The 23,442-nt window shown below is 31.1% G+C and overlaps 1 protein-coding gene across 1 annotated transcript in view; it reads right to left on the bottom strand.

Moving 5' to 3' along the window:
- Positions 1-1,422: 1,422 nt before the first annotated feature.
- The window catches only part of LOC114324851 (fatty acyl-CoA reductase wat-like), a 29,381-nt gene continuing 7,361 nt past the window's right edge, over positions 1,423-23,442 (bottom strand). Inside the window, exons 2-8 of the mRNA XM_028272733.2 lie at positions 21,182-21,304; positions 15,996-16,267; positions 14,562-14,671; positions 8,681-8,873; positions 7,436-7,684; positions 2,698-2,955; positions 1,423-1,853 (exon numbers count right to left, since the gene is read on the bottom strand). Coding sequence (XP_028128534.1) covers positions 1,751-1,853; positions 2,698-2,955; positions 7,436-7,684; positions 8,681-8,873; positions 14,562-14,671; positions 15,996-16,267; positions 21,182-21,304 — 1,308 coding nt within the window. The 3' untranslated portion in view covers positions 1,423-1,750. The remainder of the gene's footprint in view (positions 1,854-2,697; positions 2,956-7,435; positions 7,685-8,680; positions 8,874-14,561; positions 14,672-15,995; positions 16,268-21,181; positions 21,305-23,442) is intronic.

Raw genomic sequence — 23,442 nt, forward strand, 5'->3', positions numbered from 1 at the left:
CTATTTAGTACAGTATGGTGCAAATGAAAGGAATAAATTCGTTATTTCATATACTGGCGACATTAAGGAAAAATCCCGAAACAGGTCGATTTTATTTTTAGATTATGATATTTTAGCATAAATATCACACGCGTGACGTCATCTATCTGGGCGTGATGACGTAATCGATAATTTATTTAAATGAGAATAGGGGTTGTGTACTAGCTCGTTTAAAAGGTTATTCAATTCTCTATTCAGTAATGTAAACATAAACATAATTATAATAAATGATGGTTTTGCTTGTTTTCGATTCAGAGGGTTGCACACCAGCTAGACAGGCTCTGTTTCTACCATTTCAGGCGTCCTCAGTAGCTTTCGTTAGTGTGCCTACCCCTGGACCGAAAAACAGCTCTACCATCATTTTAAAGGGAATCTGAATAATAATTCAAATTTCCCATCAGACGCGATACAGCGACATCTACTAACAAATTGAAGAATCTCAGATGCAGAATCCACCAATTTAATAAGAATTAAATTGGTAAATAGTATTTTAAAACTGAGATTTTTCGTGTTGAAAGTTCTTACTGGTACATCCTTAATCTGCGACTTTTTCAATTAATAAGACAGCAGACGACTAATATAGAAAACGAAAGGGAAACGATCACATTCCGCTTTAATTCGCCTAGGAAAAACGGAGAGCAGAGGAACTTTCAGTACTCAAATCCGAGTAAAGGAAATAAAAATAATAAATGATCCAGCTAGACACTAGCTGGTGTGCAACCCTCTGAATCGAAAACAAGCAAAACCATCATTTATTATTTTTATTTCCTTTACTCGGATTTGAGTACTGAAAGTTCCTCTGCTGTCCGTTTTTCCTAGACGAATGAAAGCGGAATGTGATGGTTTCCCTTTCGTTTTCTATATTCGTCGTCTGCTGTCTTACTAATTGAAAAAGTCGCAGATTAAGGATGTACCAGTAAGAACTTTCAACACGGAAAAATCTCAGTTTTAAAATACTATTTACCATTTTAATTCTTATTAAATTGGTGGATTCTGCATCTGAGATTCTTTAATTTATTAACATAATTATTTATACAGGGTGTCCAAAAATAATTTTTTAAATTAAATTAATTGACAAAAAAGAAGAATGTATGTAATTTATTTAATTCAAAATACTTTTAACTGTTATCAGAACACAGAAAAAAATGTTTATTTGAAAAATAAACATTGCTTTTCGCTTAAATTCAATGTTCAAGCCAGCACCCGCTAGTCACCTGCTTTTTGGAAGTTTGAACAATTAATTTAAGCGAAAAGCAATGTTAATTTTTCGGATACACATTTTCTTCTTCTTTTCTGTCAATAGTAAATGTATTTTGAACTAAATAAATTACATACATTATTCTTTTTTTGACAATTAATTTAATATAAAAAAATTATTTTTTGGACACCCTGTATTCATAACGATGTTAATGTTTATATTACTGAATAGAGAATTGAATAATCTTTTAAATAAGCTAGCACACGACCCCTATTCTCATTAAAAAAAAATTGATTACGCCATTACGCCCAGATGGTTGACGTCAATTGTGTGATATATATGCCAAAATATCTTAATTTAAAAATAAAAATCGACTTGTTTCGGGATTTTTCCGTAAAGTCGCCGGTTTACGAAATAACGAATTTATTCCTTTCATTTGCACCATACTGTATATTTATAGTAAATCCATAAAATATTTTGATTAATTTATTAATAATAGAAATATGGTTGGTGTTACTTTCTCTTTCGAAGGCAAAGTCTGGCTAGGGTTTTATATATTGGAATTGTGGCCAGTCCAAATAATGTATATTTGAGGGTATAATGCAGCAGAGTTAGCCTAAAACAAAGAAAAATATTTACTGTTAACTTCTATTTGTATTTAAAAGAAACAAATTTATTCAAATTAGTAAGTTTGCCTTCATCATGCATTTATCATTAGCCGTTTTGAGTCCACTGCTCGCAGTTAAATCTCATAGATTGCAATGGGCTGGACATGTCATAAGAGTGGGAGAGGATAGGCTACCAAAAAGACCACTGAATGCTAGAATGCAAGGAAAGAGACCGGTTGGAAAGCCAAGAAAGCGCTGGGAAGACACAGTAAACAGCGACGCACAAGCCCTTTTAGGAGTCTGTGTATGGAGAAGAGCAGCCACAGACAAACAAAAGTGGAGGCAAAAAATAATGGGTCAATTTAGGCTCTAGTGCCGTAGAATAAGAAGAAGAAGAAGTAGATAAATCCATTGCATTTATATGCGTTATTTGAAAAAATGTATTGAGATATCACCTTATGAGATATAGGTAATATGTGTAAAAAAATTCAGTATGTACGCTATATTAAATACTATATTAAAAAAAATTGTAGGGAAAATAAAGAGTATGGCATTAGAGATAAAAACAACTGTATAAATAACACGTGTCAAGAATTAGAGTAAGATATTAAACACAAACCGCCATGAAAATATTGAATTATATAAAATAGTTAAATATTTGGCCCCAAAAGTTCAACCCATATCTTCAAACCATTCAAGACCATAATGAAGAAGTAAAAACCGACATAAAGAGCATTGTAGAAACATGAAGAAAGTTACTGCTCAGGATTATACAAGGACGTCGAAGATGAATCAGTCTTAGAATACAAGAAACATGCAATCAAAGAGGCAGAACTAAGTTAAGTATTTCACCTCTGGTATCGTTGCCTGTGTAATTTCGCTTTCGCCATATCTTCTTTTAGGATATATTTCTTCAGTCCGAGCATCATGTTCTTCATATAGTTATTAAAATCCACTGAATTAACGTTAAAATTAAAAATTTCCTTCTCTTCCTGACTCATTTTTGACCACAATATTGATACGTTGTCGTTGTGGATGTCCCATTCATGCAGAAGAAAGTAACTCAAAATATCTGACGTCTTTTCAATTTTTGCATACACGCTTTTCATTCTAAAAAATTAGATGTGTAGAATTAGAAAAATTAAAAATAGACCAGCAAGGTCCTGTTTTTAGGTGGATGTGAGAGGTGGCATTCGGATTTTTGCGGATAAAGTTAGGTGATAACTTCGTTAATAATAATAATTAACTTATGCTCCTTCTCAAACAATATGGCCGGAACATTAATAAAAAAAATTAAATATTTTTCGTTTTTCTTCTACTTTCTTTGCTTATAACTTTAAAACGATTCATTTTGGAACAAAGTCGTATAAAAATAAAACAAAGATAATTAAATTTTCTATTAGATACGATTGGTTAAAAATGTCTTAATTTATCACCCTTGCTGCAAAATAGCAATAAATATAAAATAAGGGGGCAAAACAAGCCTGTCCTTTTCAATGTTTTTCCATCACTTAGGTTACACTTGGAACCTTCCTAATTCGCTTAGAAATTTTCTGTAATATGCTAAAACCGTCTACCAAATTTCATTAAAATTGACTTAGGTACTAGATTTTGCATAATAATTTTGCAATCTAAACTTTTTTTTTTAATTAAAATTTTTTAAAATCTTTTACAACAAAAACTAGAACATACAAAGATTTGTCAATTTTTTTACATATAAAAACGCACTTCATCTATCTAACGCACTTTACAGAATTGAAATCGGATTATTTAAGCAGCCTCAGCAATGTTTTAAAGTTATAAACAATTTTTTGGCTTATAAACAAATTAGTGCTGGGTCCAGGAGGGGGTGCTACGGGCTCCTTTATTTAGATGGACTTACCCAAGTTTTTTATGTATTTGACCCGTAGAACACGAATTTTTTGGGTAACATTTGATCCGGATGTCGATAAGATTTTTATAAACAAATAACTTTTTTGGGTAATTTGTTGGGTAATTCTAAGCAAAAAATGTTCTTACAAGTTTTTTCGTAGGATGCATAGTTTTCGAGATAAAATCGAAAAATTGCAATTTTTGAACAAGAATAACTTTTGATTAAAAAATAAAATAGCAATTCTGCTGACAGCATTTGAAAGTTTAAGTCAAATTATACCGGTTTTAATTATTTGCATTGCTAAAAATTAATTTTTTTATTATTAGACAAAGCTATTTGTTTATAAGCCAAAAAATTGTTTATAATTTTAAAACATTGCTGAGGCCCCTTAGTTATTCCGATTTTAATTCGGTAAAATGTATTAGATAGGTAGAGCGCCTCTTTATATGTAAAAAAATTAGCCAAATTCTAAATGGTCTACTTTTTGTTCAGACAGATTTTAAAAAATTTGTTTAAAAACATTTATATTGCAAATTTATTATGCAAAATCTATCAAGTCGATTTTAATGAAATTTGGTAGACCGTTTAAGTAAGTTATAAGAATTTTCTAAGCGAATTACTAAGGTTCTGTGCCACCAAAGTGGTTAAGAAACATTGAATAACAACAGGCATATTTTGCCCCCTTATATTGTATTTTTGCTATAATGCAGAAAAGGAAATACCTTAGGACATTTTGACTAGTCGTATATCATACAAAATTCAATTATCTTTATTTTATTTCTCTACGACTTTGTTTCAAAACTAATCGTTTTTTAAAATCATAAGCAAAGAAAGCAGAAAAAAATCGATGTTTTTCGAAATTTTTAAATATTTTAATTTTTTTATTAATGTTCCGGGCATATTTGAGATGGAGCATAAGTCAATTATTATTACTGAAGCTGTCACCTAACTTTATCTGCAAAAATTCGAATGCCACCTCTCACATCCAAAAATAGACGTTTTTTTCCAGATTAGTTTTGGTCTAATTCCCACACAGTGTAAATCGTCGGAAAACATAAATCTTACCAACGAAGTTCTCGTCAGTTATAATTTTATTCATCATTACGTCACTAAACTGTAACATGCAGTTTTCTCAAAGCTCTTTACACAATTTTTTGTACCGTCACCTTATGGATAGTAATAATAATAAAGGAAAATATCGTTGAACAAGTTGGCTACTTCTCAATAAGATCTTTTTCTGTCGCCGTTCTTAAACATCTTGGTAGGGGAGCAAAGTATGCTAAATGTGCAGTCACTCGAGCGCTTTGGGGACCTATTGGGTTGTGAAGAGTAGGTCCTAAAACCAAAAAAAGTTAAGTAAAATTTTCCATTTTAGTGGGCGCTTGCCATTTTTTAATTTAATTTTCCATTTCCAACAATCGTTTTTTCCGATTATAACGCCATCTATCCATAATTCGAAAAAATGTTTCGAATAAAAGTTACTTATTTTTACGTAAGGAATCCAAATCTGCAATAAAAAATGAGGGCTTCTATTTAAGATTTTAAAGTAACCCCTCACCCAACCTCCGTGGGGGGTCGTGTTTAGTGCCATTCGATAGATTTTTCAAAAATATTGAATAAGTGTATTTTGCAGTTTTTCGATCTGATGTTGATTTCGCGAAATATCGCGTGATTCGTATTTAAAATATTAAATTTATCCCTACTCCTCTCCGTGGGAAGTCGTGTTTGATATCATTCGATAGATTTTTAAAAAATATTGAGCACATATTTTTTAGTTTTTCGATCTGTCATTCATTTCGCGAAATATTCGCTTTTTTCTTGTGAAATTTTGGGACTCACCCATTTCCTTACGCCCGGCTCAAATCGTCAGAATTTTGAAATATACACTCTTTTGCATGTACTTAACTTACCTTATCCTAATCTGACAATTTCGAGTTTTTTTAAGGATAGATTTTTTTTTCGGGCCCCCCTTAACGAACTCCCCTGTGTTAAGAGCCAATATATGGTAGAGGTACATCTGCAGGATACCAGGTTTCTTCCCATATGATAATCTGACGCGCTCGAGTAACTGCAAAAATCCCCGCTTGGGCTCCCCTACCATCTATTTATTCTTAATAAACATCGTTCTTAAACATTAAAAACTATCTCTATCGTAGAGCTTTAAAAAAATAAAATAACTGCCCGTTTTAGTTATTAATACAGATTATTTTACAAAACTTTTCAATAAACGTCAAGCTATTGTTAGTTGTATGAACTAATGTCAAAATGATAGCATTCGATATTACAGAATTATTTACTTCAAAGCTATTTGAAATTTAGAAGTTTGATTTATTTAAGACCTTCACGACTACATAAAATATTAAGTTTTACATATGGTTGAAATTATATAAAAGTGAGGGTTTCCAATAATAATAAAATATACAGAGTGTTGCATTTAAAAAATGAAAGTGACTAATAATATCAGAAAAATGGTAAATCTGGCAATATTGCAAGTATTAAATTTAAAATTTCCATATTGCAGAATAGACAAACTTTTGATTAATTCTGTAGGTATATACAAACTCACCGGTACAAAATTCCGCCACCCAAAATTTTTGATTAAGTTTGCTATGACTTTATTATTTGTACTCGATTTTCAAGATTCTTGCATCAGTTTGTAGGTAATACCTACATGTATTGATGTCGTTTGTTATTATTCCGGTAACAAAAATTATTTGCTTCGATGGCATTATACAGGGGTGAATGGAAGTGTTGTTTTTTCCCCTAACTTTAAAAAATTCTGTGGAAAAATTGGACGGCTGATTTTGTTTCATACTCCTTTCAAACTCCTTTCATACTCCATGTTTTTTCCCCTAACTTTAAAAAATTCTGTGGAAAAATTGGACGGCTGATTTTGTTTCATACTCCTTTTGTAATATCCGAATATCTTTCTTGTAAGAGCTGTAAATAAAAACACTTCTTTGAAGGTTTATTTAATTAAAAATATCAAACGCACTAAAATTAACAAAACAAAACAAAATTAACAACAAAACAAAACAATTCAATAGCGGATATGTCCACCTCTTGCAGCAACGACTGCTCGCAATCTGTTTAGCATCGAATAAAGATGTGTTATCCTTGCCTGGGGAATAACCCGATATTCCTCTATCAGGGCCATAACTGTATAATATTTTCTGGATGCCTAGGATGACGGCGAATAGCTTTTTTAATTTATCCCATAAATGCTCAATAGGATTGAGATCTGGGCTGCATGCGGGCCATTCTAATCTTATCAATCCAACCTCTATTTTATGAGTCAATCAGTGTTTTTATTTACAAAAAATGGTACAGCTCTTACAAGAAAAGAGATATTCGGATAATTCAAAAAACAAAATTTTAGTGATGCCTCCAGGATAATATGACAGGACTATGAAAAAAAAGCTATTTCAGTTTTCCACAGAATTAAAAAAAAAGGAGAAAATGCAACGCTTTCATTCACCCCTGTATAATGCCATGCAAGTAAATTTTTTTTGTTACCGGAATAATACCAAACGATATCAATATTGTACCTACAGACTGGTGCAAAAAATCGAAGTACAAATAATAAAGTTATAAACTGTCAAAGTCAATCAAAAATTTTGGGCGGCGGAATTTTGTGCCGGTGAGTGTATTCTAAAACCTAATATAAAATGAATTTAAAGACATCTATTTATTACAATATATTTTATATATACTTACCTTGCTTTTCTAGCCGATAGTACTAATATTGTGTCGATTATATAAGCAGGTATCGTATGAAGAATAAATTTCAACATCAAGTAGTAGTACCTATTCTCTGCTAAAATTAAAAACTGATGCCACATTGCTTTCTTAAATGGTAAATAATCTAGGCCGCTACAATTTGTATATTGACCACTAGCTAAAAATAATTTCGTGTTTTTTGCAGAAAAGTTCAAGACAGGAGGAACATTTTCTTTTGATATATCCCTAAAACACAAATTTGTATAGTTTACAAAAAGTATAGTTTAAAAATAAAAATAAAAATCCTATCCATTTGAGGTACTGTAAGTCACAATTGGACCAATAAGAGCTAAGATACGCAACTAAGACCATTTTGGCATGCTACTGTATGTAATTTTTCTGTGTCATTGTATTCTATTGGTTAAATCTTATCATTTTAGGAGCTCCACGTCACAATTGGATCAATATGTGCGAAGATGTGTAACTAACGCTCTTTTGACATGCTGCTGTATTTGATTTTTTTGCCATTATCATTATGTTCTATTCGTTAAATCATTTAAAACAAAGACGAATAGAAAAAGAAGACAAGCTAGCTCCATGACGTCATTGTATGTATATGGTTTCGACCATGACTAAAGGTTTTGAACCGTACTAAGATATGGGTATTTTTGCTGGCAATTGGGTTATTACATAGCTTCTATTTTTGTGTATGATACCCACTACAGAATTATAAAACCATGTGTTAGTTTCTACAGGTCTAGAGAATGGGTATCATATGTTTTTGGAGTCACTTCCTAGTCTTAAAAAACTGTTTGCGACCTTGCAGATTCGTCCATCTGACTCTAAAGAATTTGACCTGCCTTTGTTGACCAGGTAAAACTTAATAGCTTGGGTTGTGTGTTTGCTCTGCTCTATTTATCTCATTGACAGGTGTCCAAAAAAGGTACTTCAGGTCTGCGTAGTACCATATGGCCAGAAGACACGCCTACGATATCCCGAATTTCGTTTATGATGGTGATATGTCCTGATCTAAGCATTGCCTTGCTCAGATTTTCCCACAGTCTAAAATTAACCATTTTCACTTCCACCCTTTCAAATATGTATAAAGGAGGGATAATCAGTATAGCTTCTGTTGGTATGCCTCTTCCAGCTCCCGTGATTTCAAAGCAAGTCTTTGCACTAGCAACAATACTGAAAACCGCTTAGGTAAAACAAACGTACATAATTTTAATACTATCTTACCATTTTCTGGACACATCCCAAGCAAAGCATAATATAGCATTTATACACATATCTCCAGGAACCGTATGGTTTCGTAAATTACCATTTGCTCGTATTACTCTTAGAAGGCCACAGTGCGACGATAGTAATATACCAAGGGGGCCATACAAGTTATCAGACCATCCTGGAAATGGCTCCCAAACGGTGGAAGTGACTAAAATATAATTAAATAGTATTACTAAAAACAGAACAATTTACATGATGTTATGTAAACTAAGCGAAATAAAAAAATAAGGAAAACAGAACTATATAAGGATTGGTAAGAAAATAAATCGGACACAGGTTTAGAATACAAAAAAGGAAGCGAAAGTAACAGTAGAAAGAGCATAAACAAAACCAGATAAAAATCCATACTTGATACCAGCGAGATTAAAAAGAAGATATAATAAATAATCAAACATAGAGCAAGGAAACCAAAAATATATCATGTATTTGAGACAAAAATAATAAAATACTAGTCCACGAAAAGAATGTCAAAAAGGATTTTAAGGAAAAAAATATTGTAACAGTTTATTACAGAAAATTGGTGAAGCTAAAAGGGACAGTAAGGGTGCGTTCACTTCGGAGACCAAAAGATGATATCCTGGCCTAGAACATATCCTTCTCGTATTCAAAATAATGTATTTATTTTACCTGGCGATCGAAACTATATTATCGATGGCTATGTAAAATAAATGCATTATTTTAAATGTGAGAATTCACGAATATGAAGAGTACGATACCATGCTCTAGGCTAGGATACCATCCGTTGGTCTCCGTAGTGAACGTACCCTAACAGCTACAATGCCAAATGAAGAAGTTACTCAGACATCTTAAAAAATAAAATAAAGGTAAACAGTTGGATCAGGTGATACCGCTGGGGAAGTATGGACAACTTAGGTAAGACAGGAATAAGTAGGCCAACAGGTTTACTTAAAATGATTAAACGCTAATACCAGATAAAAGGAATAGGAACAAAAAAAAACTAACAAAAACAATAAAGAGTTTGGCTGGTACGCTCGGTCTAAAATTAAATTGAAAAGAGCTAAGCACAGTAGGTACCTATATGGTACTGACTGAAGAACACAGCTAAGGACATATCTAAGAAAACAAAAATGATGATCTATAAAAAAATCATAAGGCCAGTAAAAGTGTACAACAGGCAACTTTAGAAAATATACCAAAAGAAGAAACAACTGTTGAAAATTAAGAAAAATTCTCAGGAAAATATCAGATAAACAGATAAGGAGACATGAAAGAGGAGCAACATTTAATGATGTATTTTTACGTCAATCACTAAGATATGTATTCAAATATGACGTCGTCTGTGACATAAAAAGACTTTCAATAGTAAAAAAAGAATGTGTGTGTACTTTGTACGCACGTAAGAAGTTATACTTCTATTATATGATTTTAACGAAATTAATATACTTTAAACAGTTTGTTTATACTTTATTTAAATAACAAACTAATTTTAACACTTACTACTTTTCAAAAATTTTTATTAAAACACTACCAAAAATAAAAAAAAAAAATAAAAGGATAAAACACACACAAACACATTGAAAAATGCCACAAATGATTTTTGAACAATAATTGTCGGAAAAAATTTTAACTAAATACGTATTTTCTGAAAAAAAATTATATAATAAATATACTTACAATCATAAAATGTATAGAAAAAAAAAACAAATAAAAAAAAATTTCTATTGGGGTTCGAACCCGCTTATGTTTGCGCAGTTAGTATTGGAATTCATTCATCTTGCACTTCTACTCACGGAGACACCTGCATCATGTGGGAAGATCGACGAACTAAACGGTTCAAACTTTTGACAGTTCTGAATTTAACCAAATTATTTTGATTTTTGTAGAATATTGAAATATTAGAATACAACAAAACATAGATAAGAAAACAATATACATATTAGGTGAATATTGACAGAAATTTTTATAGTAATCAAATTATGTAAATCAAAGCATTACATGCTATTTCGATAGGTTCATTTTAAATTTTCCAAATAGGTAGGTACCTATGTAATTTTTATTAGGATACTGAAACATTTACAATTATTACTTACCTGTCGCTTTTAAAAACTATTTAAAAAATCACTACAATTATAAACTTGCTTTTTTCTCTGCAATCACAATAATAAAAACTAACGTACACGACATTTGTTGATCCATAATCTCCAACAATTATTGACAGATGATTTTAACACCCAATCAGATCCCGTATAACGTTTGAGCGACTAAATATACTGTCATATACAGTATGTCCCTGTAAGTGGTATCCATATGGAAAACTTTTTTATTATTAATTTTACGAAAAAAAGTTATTCTTCATAAAAAGCTCTGCATGGTCCAAAACCTAAGATTCAATCATAGATATTAAATTTTATGAATATTATACGAGATATGTCAAAAAGTTTGAATGTCACTCAAGAGTAGCTTTATTTTTCACAATATTGAAAATTGCTATTATGAAAAGTTGTTTGGAATTAAAAACAATATTTTAATATGCAATTACATCCTTGTAATTGAAAAAAAATTTTTTTTTGAAAAATTATGGATAACATAATTTCTGTTATTTCAATTCTTATATTTTATTATTAATTCTACGAAAAAAAGTGATTCTTAATAAAAAGTTCTGCATGGTCTAAAACCTAAAATACAACCACCTTATATCAAATTTTATCAATTTTATACGAGGTATGTCAAAAAAGATAAATTTAGAACAAAAGTAAAGTACCTTTATAGTTCAGAATATTTCAATTAGAAGAATATAATTACATACTGAATCATAGTTTTTAATTCTAAATAACTTTTCATAATAACAATTTTCGATATTGTGAAAAATAAAGGTATTTTACTCTTGATTGAAATTCATATTTTTTGACATACCTCGTAGAAAATTAATAAAATTTGACATAAGATGGTTGTACCTAAAAGACCATATTATTCAGTAGAAGAGTTTCTTAATGACTAACTAAGAAATTACAGTAATGTACAAGTAACCAAACTTATCTATATTTGGGTGTCACATGCAGCAGCTTAAACTTATTAGTTCCTATGTCTATAAATAGTTTACTTTGTTGTATATTCACTTTGCAATTTCTATAAATTGTTGCAATATATCGATTTTGTTTTTGAAGTTATACTTCTTTACCGGCGATAGAGGGTGATTTTTTTATATGTTAAAACCTATCAGCCCGGCGCATGCGCATTATAACTTTGTTCTGATTGGATGTTCAAATGACATGTCAAAAATTATCCGATATGGCAGGTGTGGTTTGGAGGTAAAGGTAAAGGTAAACAAATGTATAATATATTAGTATTATTGTTGTGAGGACAGAAACAAAAAAGTTTATAATATTGTAGTGACTTTTAAATAGTTTTTAAAAGCAACAGGTACGTAATAATTGTTAATGTATCATGAGTATAAACCTACCTATTTGATCTGCCAAAATACATAGTATGTAATACTTTTATTTATATAATTTGATTACCATCAAAATTTCTATCAATATTCACTTAATATATTGTTTTTTTACTCTATGTTTTGTTGTATTTTTTCAATTCTAAATCATTTCAATTCAAAATTAAAATAATTTGATCAATTTTCAAAATATCAAAATATCACAAGTTTAATCCGTTTAGTTAGTCGATCTTCGTAAATAATGACACATAGTGTCCGTGGCTAAGCGGAGAAGGCGAATGAATTCCAATATCAACCGCTCTTATCAGCGCTAGTTCGAGTCCCAATAGGAACTTTCTTTTTTGTTTTTTTTAATACATTTTATGATTGTAAGTATATTTATTATATAATTGTATTTTCAGAAAATACGTATTTAGTTAAAAACATTTTCGACTATTAATGTTCAGACATCATTTGTGGCTTGTTTAATGTGTTTGTGTGTGTTTTATTCTTTTATTATTTTAATTTTTGGCACTGTTCTAATAAAAATGTTTGAGAAGTAGTAAGTATAAATTAGTTTAATATTTAAACAAAATATAAATAAAAAGTATATTAATTTCGTTTAAATCATATAATAGAAGTATAACTTCTTACGTGCGTACAAAGTACACACATTCTTTTTTTTTCTTTTTTACACATTTAATGTTATTGTTATTGTTAGATATTATTTATTTATTTTTTCTGACTTTAATTAAGCTTTGTCCATAAAATTTGTATTTTCAGTGACAATAAAGCATATTTCTATGTATTTTAGGTTTTAGACAATGCAGAACTTTTTATCGAAAAATTAATAATAAAAGAGTTATCAGAATTGACATAACTGAAAATAATGTTAGTTATCCATAATTAAAAAATAATAATAATTTCAATTAGAAGGATGTAATTGCATATTAGAATACAGTTTTTAATTCCAAACAACTTTTCATAATAGCAATTTTCAATATTGTGAAAAATAAAGCTACTTTACTCTTGAGTGAAATTCAAACTTTTTGACACACCTCGTATAATATTCATAAAATTTGATATTTGATGGTTGAATCTTAGGTTTTGGACCATGCAGAGCTTTTTATGAAGAATAACTTTTTTTCGTAAAATTAATAATAAAAATGTTTTCCATATGGATACAACTTACAGGGACATACTGTATAACGATAATTGACTAATATACTGTCGGTGTGCGCATGCGCCAGGGAATGTAAAAATTCACCATCGTTCCTAAAGAAGTATAACTTCAAAAAGTAGTAACAGGAGTTATCATTACGAGACGAAGAGGAGAAAAAACTGGATTAAAATATATTAAAGCAGTAAATCATTTTTCCTCTGTCATTAACAAGAAACTGGAAAATGGATCAGTATGTGTATGTGCAATAAAGCTATGAAGCTCCTCAGCCTGTACAACTTTGTGACACAAATCAAGATATACGCTTTATTGACTTTAAGCTTTATAGAGTTCTATAAAGCTTAAAGCGTAGTTTGACTACTCACATTCAATGTGTCTATAGTCCGTCCCATCTTGACTTTACAGTATAGGGAACATAGGCAATGCAGTCCTTATGAGAGTTTTTAGAGCGGTGATGCCGATTTTATCAAAAAGAATTTGTAATCGAACATTAGAGATATTAAATTAAAACTGTTTTAGAAAGAAAATCTACAATTTTAGGATTCGTATGCATTTAAGTTTATTTGATATATTATAGTAGATTGCCTTCCTAAAACAGTTTTAATTTAATCTCCCTAATGTCGAATACAAAATTTTTTTGATAAAATCGGCATCACCGCGCTAAAAACTCTCATAAGGACTGCATTACCTATGTTCCCTATACCCCTATACTGTAAAGTCAAGGTGGGACGGACTATAGAACATAACATATAATATTAGGATTATAACAGTTTCAATTTCTATTAAAAGCAAGGTTAAGATTTTAGACTCCAATTTAACAATAAAATAAAAATTCCATTTTAATTCAGTTGCAATGCGAAGGCAAAACAATCTTATTTTTCACTTAGCATAGGGAGCGCAGTCCAGCACCCTGAATCGACTATTTTAGACTCTTGTTAAAGTCATCCTCGGAGAGGCGTTGGCCTGCTGCTCTCTACTCGAAGTGACCAACCATGAAAGTTTATCTCCACATTGCAACTGACGTGTGTGGAGTAGGTGACTAGCGTCATATGGCAACTCAAAGGTAAGGTAAAGTTTTCATCCTAATAGCAAAAATTAATAATATTCAAAAATATTACTAAAAGATTTTTAAATAAAAACTTTTCAAAAAAGTTTTCATTTCAAAATCTTTTAGTAATATTTTTAATATTTTTCAATATTATTAATTTTTGCTATTAGGATGAACACTTTACCTTACCTTCCAATTTAACAGTTCTGTTAATACTTACCGATGGCAGGTCTGAAAACTCCTACTGGCAAATATTTTCCCTTCGAAAGAACTATGTTTTCAGTTATTGCTTTTGTATAAACGTAAGTATTCGGCCACTTTCCAACTAGCCTGAAAAATTAAGCAACCATTTGTATTATTTGTAAGCAAAAATATAACTACAAACATAACAAACGAAAACAATCAAAGAAGACCAGATTACTAAATTCTTCTTCTTCTTGTGCCGTTTTCTAACGAAGGTTGGTAATCACCATCTTTTGCAACGTGAAATTAATATCTGTTCAACACTGAGGTTAGTCCAATCTCTGATAATCCTTTTCGATTACTAAATAAACAAAGAGAATTCCTTGGTAAAGGACACCGCACACATCTTATGGAAATTATAATGTCACTCAAATGATATAAAATTTATATGAATAGATTGGTCTCGAAATTAATTTCATTTTATATCATTCTGCCAAATCTGAAATGTAATTAATAACGGGGTAAATTGTAATTAAAGTTTATTGAAATAACATTTTTGAATTCCATAAAACTGTCTTTCACAAATACTACTAGTCTAGTGGCTATTGAAAAGAGCTTACCCAGCGTGAGCTAAGCCTATTAAAGGAAGTATATTGTTACAAACTGACTTTTCTATGATATTTTAGGCACTAATGTTTAGTTTTAGTTGACTTTATTTATTTTTAATAACTTACTTCTAAACAAATGAAAAACACTGAATATTTATCCTTTATTTTACAAACTACGATATCTAGTTTATTTGTTACACCAAATCTAATAATTTATCTACATAATTAAAAATTCAAAAATATACCGCGCCCGATACATATCAAAGTACACCGACGTATTCAAATTCACAACTCATCGCTAATTTCAAAATCCCTCTTACTTATACAATGCTTAATCATCTCGAATACAAAATAATTATCCAGAATAAACGAGTATTTACATAATAAATCTATAAAATTTCTAGAATGAAAAAGAAATATCGAGATGTGTACCTGTTAAAAAGGTCCCCTTTTAAACGCATTCACAGACACATAAATCAAATTCATCAAACAAAACGGTTCTGTTAAATTATAATAAATAGGCCAGGAGCTGAAAACAGTTGGGTGACATAATCATGTCACAATATACTTTTGCACGCCTCACCAAATTGTACCTACTTTAATAAGCGTAAGCCTCTGTCTTATAGATTTATGAAGTGACGATTCCAAAAATATTTTTCTCTCTTTGACTCACGTACAATCCCATTTGGTCTTAGATTTATTTATATCGACTTACGTTGTTATTCAAAATTCAGAGTTAGCGCAATGATATGAAATTATTGTAATTTCGAGACCAATATATTCACGTCAATTTCATTTTATTTATGTTACATTTTCCATAATATGTGTGCGGTGTTATTTATAAAATATATTTTTAGACTTACTTTCCACTAATACTATTAAACATCTCTGGATTCATTTCTTCGCTCATTTGTATAAGCAACTCCGGCTTAATTGGTGTTTCGTAAAACTTTTCCTCGATGGTTTTCTCGTAACAATTGGAAAAAGCGGTTGATACCTGGACAAATGCCTGAATTTGCTCAGATTCTTTGATTAGCTCTAATAGTTCCATAGTGCCTCGAACGTTGGTAATGACTGCTTCTTGGAGTTTCAGGTCCATGTTTAAAGTTGCTCCACAATGAAAAACTATATTTATCTAGAAAATAATTGATACTAAGTTATTACAAATAGATTAACAATCTACCGACTTTTTATACTAGGACACCTTTTTAAGAAAACCATTCAGAGCCGGATTTAAGGCAGTGGGGGCCCCTGGGCGGAATTGGTGTGGGGCCCTACCTCCTACCATTAAACAAATTGTTGCTATGACTATGGTATGGTTAAAGTCCGGGTACTTTTCGAGATTTTTTAAGTGAAAATTCCTTGATTATGTCGGGCATGTCTAATTACTTTAAGGCATTGTGTTTAATGCTCATTATAAAGAGATGGTTCAAACGCTCTTGGCCTATCATAGACCGAAGTCGATTTTCAATTAATTTAAATTTTTAGAATGATCTCTCTCCACTGCAGTTAGTTACCATCAGATCTAAATATAAACGGAGTGTCACTACAATGTTTGGAGCGGCATCATTCACATTTTTCTCTTTTAACCGTTGATACATTTGATAGTACATTATACCACGAGTCAATAATGATGGCTATTATTCCCGAGGAATATTTACGAACCGAGCCGCGTTAGCGGCGAGGGAGTAACATTCCGAGGGAATGAGAGCCATTATTGCGAGTAGTATACTCTACTTTATCTACGACAAATTAATTAATTTAAGATTTTTAATGAACAACTTTATTTGTTAAAAACATTAAAATTAGTAATACTACAATTAATAAACTGAATTGGTTGAGAATCATCATTAACTTTAGTAGAGTTTTTAATACAAATATTTGGGATCTCGATTGCTGTAGAACAAGAAGATGGTACATTACTGTTTATCTCTTTAGCGATAGTATCTGCTGTAGTTTCCTTGTTTCTCATAGACTGATCAATGTATCCTTCAGCTACCTGTGTTGACTTCCAGCCCCCAAGACGCTTTAATCCAGTTAAATCGCCTCCTCCATCAATATACAGAGTGGCAGATGATCTGCGATAACAATGGCCGGTATAACTTTGAGTTTTTATTTATAACTAATTCAGGTATTAAGGTAGATGCTGTTGCTGTAGCTAGTTCTACAATTTCTGGTAGTGTACAATTAAAAGATTCTTCATTTTCGTCCATCTCAACACAAACTGTCAAATAATAAAAATGTGTACCATTTTTATTCGTATTTTTACAAACTGTCAAATATACTATTCGTTTGACAGTGACACTTTTTGAGGTTGATTATTTTGTTTCCGTGGTGAATTTTGTGATTGTTGTGCCAGAGGGATTAATAGCTATTAATCCCGCATTATTAATCCCTAAGGGATTATTATATGGCATTATATTGCAAACACCACAAGTATAATACATATATTATGTATCAGTCGTAGATAAAGTTCTTTACTTATATTTGATGAGCCGATTTCCTCTTTAAATGAATTGAAAAATTCTACAAATTGTACTAGTTTAACACCTAGTTTTTTTATCTAAATCATTGCTATAATTGTCGGTAACCTTCAGTGAGTGAGCTTCAATTGCATTGGGAGTTAAGTTTTCCAAATAATGTAAAAATACAAAATTGGAATGAATGGATTCATATGCCGAAAGCCTATCACTTGAAGAGGAAATGAAGTGATCTATAATAGCTACAAAATTTTGAGTCCTAAATATCTCTGATGTTGTCATTTCTGTCTCTGAAATATTCCTTAAAAGAATTTAAATTTTTGAAGTTATACTTCTTTACGCGCATATGAGGGTGAATTTTAATAGGATTAAAACCGTTGATCCCGGCGCAGTCGCATTACAACTTTGTTCTGATTGGATGTTCAAATAACATTAGAAAAATTATCCAATATGGCAGCTGTATCACAGCTCTGGGACTGTGGTTTGGTTATGTATGGTGTATGGTTGTTGCGTATTAAAATTTGTAGGAAGAGAAACAACAAACAAAAAGTTAGTTAATGGTTATACTGCCTTTTTAAGTAGTTTTCATATTATATTTTTGGACTTATTAACATAGAAGAGATGATTGTTGCATGCCAATGTGAAAGCCCATCAAACTGTAACTAGTATGAGTGCCGCAAAATTACTGATAAAAAACCTATTACGGTAGGATCCGACCGGGACGATCTACGATCTCGCTTATTCAAAGCTAAAGAATCTTACACTGTGGTAAGTGTTTTAAAAATACTTGATCAAATTTTGTTATGATATTGTCAAATTGTGAAACGTCAAAATATTTATATTTCATTTATTAACATTAATATTAATAATACATCTTGCGCAATTTGAAAAATGTGGTTTAAAAGGTTTTTTTATTATAATTTTGTGTCTTTGGATTTGTCTTCCTTGGGCGTAAAATAATAAAATATCTATTTTTATATTTCATTTGTCACCGTGATGTGTAAATATGTATATCTGTATATGTAGATATGTATATCACGTTATTAGTATGTGCCTTGATGGTCTTGTTGGTAGAGCATTGGACCAGAGATTGAGAATTCGCGAGGTTGCGGGTTCAATTCCCGGACGATTCATACTTTTTTCGTTTTTTTTGAAGTTATACTTCTTTACCGGCGATAGAGGGTGATTTTTTTATATGTTAAAACCTATCAGCCCGGCGCATGCGCATTATAACTTTGTTCTGATTGGATGTTCAAATGACATGTCAAAAATTATCCGATATGGCAGCTGTGGTTTGGAGGTAAAGGTAAAGGTAAACAAATGTATAATATATTAGTTTTATTGTTGTGAGGACAGAAACAAAAAAGTTTATAATATTGTAGTGACTTTTAAATAGTTTTTAAAAGCAACAGGTACGTAATAATTGTTAATGTATCATGGGTATAAACCTACCTATTTGATCTGCCAAAATACATAGTATGTAATACTTTTATTTATATAATTTGATTACCATCAAAATTTCTATCAATATTCACCTAATATATTGTTTTTTTACTCTATGTTTTGTTGTATTTTTTCAATTTTAAATCATTTCAATTCAAAATTAAAATAATTTGATCAATTTTCAAAATATCAAAATATCACAAGTTTAATCCGTTTAGTTAGTCGATCTTCGTAAATAATGACACATAGTGTCCGTGGCTAAGCGGAGAAGGCGAATGAATTCCAATACCAACCGCTCTTATCAGCGCTGGTTCGAGTCCCAATAGGAACTTTCTTTTTTGTTTTTTTTAATACATTTTATGATTGTAAGTATATTTATTATATAATTGTATTTTCAGAAAATACGTATTTAGTTAAAAACATTTTCGACTATTAATGTTCAGACATCATTTGTGGCTTGTTTAATGTGTTTGTGTGTGTTTTATTCTTTTATTATTTTAATTTTTGGCACTGTTCTAATAAAAATGTTTGAGAAGTAGTAAGTATAAATTAGTTTAATATTTAAACAAAATATAAATAAAAAGTATATTAATTTCGTTTAAATCATATAATAGAAGTATAACTTCTTACGTGCGTACAAAGTACACACACATTCTTTTTTTAATATTTGGCATTGTTAAGTTTTGGTTAAATTTTGGTAATTATTGTTAATTTTTTGTATGGTAACTGTTAAGTAGGTATATTTATTTCGTTGAAATTATATTATAATAGAAGTATAACTTCTTACGTGCGTACAAAGTACACACACATTCTTTTTAATTGATTTAAGTGCCGCCACTCCTGAACTAAGGTCAATATTTGGGTTTTGGAGAATACGACTTGTGCTGTTTGTCCTCTCTAAGATTTCATTCCAAAATATTGCAAATATCCCTGTTTTCAGTAAACACACTCGATTGTACAAACCATTTGTATCGCTACGAGTTTCAAATTGTTTCCCATCGTCTTTTGAAGTTTTGGATAATACCCCTATAATCTGATTATAACCTTTAACTAGTTCTTTTGCGGCATCACTTCTAGACAACCATCTAGTAGTATTTAGTCTTTTTTAGGAACAATAATATTTCTGCCATGATCGGCGTTGCTCTCGCTTAAAGACGTTTTTAAATATTCGATTAACAAGTTGTATCTATATGTAGAGGAAGTGAAAAATACATAGGGTTCATACAGTCCTTAAAAAATCAAAGAATTCTATGGCAACAGAACAACACTTAGCTGCAGATTTAGCAACTAAATTTAGAGAGTGGGCGACACATGGAATGTACAACGCCAAGATATTGTGTTATCTAAATTTTAGCTGAACACCATTGTATTTTCCACTCTTAACTGAGGCATTGTCCTAGGACAGTGCCCTGCAGCTTTTCAAATCGATATCATCTTCTTGCCAGAATGTCTTAAATTTTAAATATAGCTTCTGCTTTATGACCGTAATTTGCCAAAAATACATTTTTAATAGAAGAGAAACCTTCCATTTAACGAAATATTACAGTTAATTGATTGACAAAAATTATTCTATATGAATAATGTGCTGATTTTTTTAAGTTTGGGGCTTTGTGGGGGCCCCCAAAATGTGGGGGCCTAGGGCAGCTGCCCAGCCTGCCCCCCCTTAAATCCGGCCGTGGCCAGCGTACAGAGAAGAATCTCATTCAGATTGTAATAAGTGAAAAAATGATATCGGGAACGGTAATGTTATACGAATTCACTTAGGGAAGCCTCAGATACCCCGTCAGAGGAAATGGCTGCTGGACACTCTTTACTGTATCCGATATGGAAAGCGCTAAACAGACTAAGAACCTGTGTTTCATGATGTGCTAGTAACCCGAAAAAATGTGCTGAACCCGTGGTTCAGAATAGTCACAACTCACCATCTACTTTTATAGACAGAGATGAGAGAGACCTGCACAGAAAAAGAACTATATTTTAACAAATGGCAAGGCCATCTATGTGGTCAATCATTGGAAGTACAGAATTTAAAGTTGTTGGTGTTGCGGACAGAGCAAGTAAGTAGATTCCTTGTGATCTTTCAGACTTAGGTTTTATTCTTACTATCTAAATATAGCTTTACTTACTTTATTTTTAATAAGAGTTCTGTTTTCCTCACTGAGTCCCAACTGTTTCTTCGTCAAATTCCCATCGAGCACGTGTATTTTATGAAAGTTCCTGGCATTAGCATGTCTGACTTTGGCTAATACCTAAAAAAAGCAAAAAATATAAATCTTTATAAAGCGCCATGGAAAAAAATGGAAATGAAACATAGAAGCAAATGAATAGGTTATTCTGTAATCAAAAAACTGGAGAATGGCTGACAGGAAAGATATACAGAGTATGGTGAGACCTGCGTTAGTATATAGTGATGAAGTGTGACATGTAAAGAAGATTCAGGGAAAGAAAGAAAGATCAAGGGCAAGGGAGGACTAGGAAGGAGAAGACTATAGTGACTAAGAAACATCCGACAATGGACAGCGCTAAAATTTGAACAGCTGGAGACAGAGAAGAGTAGCCAACCTCCATTGAGGAGAAGGCGCTTTAAGAAGAAGAATGGAAAGAAGATGGGGTCGCTGAAATGAAAATGAAAATGTTGGTAAAACTAGAAGACGCTGGATCAGAAACGATGTTAAGAGGGAAAGAGCCTAGTCTCAAAAAAGATTCAAGAACAAAGACTGCAATGGTTTGGTCACATCAGCCATCGAAATAAAAACTATGTGGGATGAAAGATAGAGAGATAGAGCTCTTAGAACTTAAGTAAAAGAGAGGTAGGGAAAAATCGATGAGAAGATAGAACTGTGTGACTTGAGAGAGAAAGTTTAAATAAAGAATACTCGATGAATAGAAGTGAGTGTCGAAGAAGAGTAAGAAACAGCAACCCCTAAAAAAGGAGAAGCTGAGGGAGAGTCAGAAGAAGACAAAACATCTTACATATGATAATGGAGAAAGTCTCCTTCATCTGCAAACGTATATTTTTGTTATTCGTTATACTGTTCAAGGCCGAAAAGCTAAATAAATTGTAACGATATTTTCAAAAAATAAATAGACAAATTATATCTTCTTCTTAAGGTGCCTTCTTCATTACTGACAGTTGGCTATAACTACAGCAAATTACTCACTATTTTGAGCTATTCTTAGTATCGCAATGAACTGGACTTTTTCTTCCTTTCACTTTCCCTTCCATTGTGAGTCGTAAAAAGTTGTATATATCTCCTCTGTAAATATGTCCTAAATAACTCGTTTTTCTGTTTTTTGCAATATTTAGGAATTCTCTTTGTCCCCATTCTTCTCAGCACCTCGTTGTTGGTCACGTGCTTTATCCAAGAGATCTTCAGCATCCTTCGAAAAACCCACATCTTAAAGGCTTCTATACGCCTCATACTTGTAATTACGAGAGTGTGTTTCCACTCCATATAGCAATATCGAATAAATGAATGTTTTTATAAATTGGTATCGGATATCTAGCCCGATCAGGGAACACAAAATTTTACGAAAACTTCCAAAAAAATTTGATAATAGTTAGTTGAAATTGTCTATTATTCTATAAGAAAAAGTTTACAATTCTATATCCCCTCCATTTTACAAAAATTGGGAAATACAGGGTGAAAAATATTTTCTCGGGAGTGAAAAAATATACGTTCAAATAGGCCCGGAATTGGATAAAATGACTAATTCTAAGCAACTTTTGTTCTATAGAGTTTTTTCACTAAGTCAATACTTTTCGAGTTATTTGCGAGTGAATAATATGTTCATTTTTAACAAAAAAAAAAACATGTTTTTGGACGGTTTTTCGCAGATAACTCAAAAAGTAAGTATTCTAGCGAAAAAAATATTCTTAGTGAAAATATAGCTTATAAAAAATTGAAAACAATGGTGTACGCTTAAGGTCTGCGGACCCAGTAGAAGCAAAGTTCTAGCTAATGAAAATAGGTTCTTCTTCGTCAAATTACAAATCGAATATTTCAATGTGAAATAATAAAAAAACAGAGCACTTTTCGGGGAAAATTCATTATAACTTTTTTAAAGTGTTTAAAAAAAGGTTTATTTTTGTTTTTTAAAAAAACTTCTAACATTAAAATTAAGTGAGTTACGCTCAAAATATTGTTGGTCCCTTTTATTTTTTGGTATAAAAATCGCGAAAATCACCCCCTAATTAGCTTCCCAAATAAAATTAATCGTTACCGCTTCACAAGTTAATTTACTTATGTATTATTTATATTGTCTATAAATTTCATTGGTTCAAAGTGCTCATTTTTGAAAAAAATTGGGTTTAAAATAAAACATTTTTTTTTATTTTGAAAAAAAAAAATGGAATTGTTCATGGAATTAACTTAAAAATTATTAG

Source organism: Diabrotica virgifera, chromosome 5 (assembly GCF_917563875.1).
Source record: "Diabrotica virgifera virgifera chromosome 5, PGI_DIABVI_V3a".
Taxonomy (NCBI): domain Eukaryota; kingdom Metazoa; phylum Arthropoda; class Insecta; order Coleoptera; family Chrysomelidae; genus Diabrotica; species Diabrotica virgifera.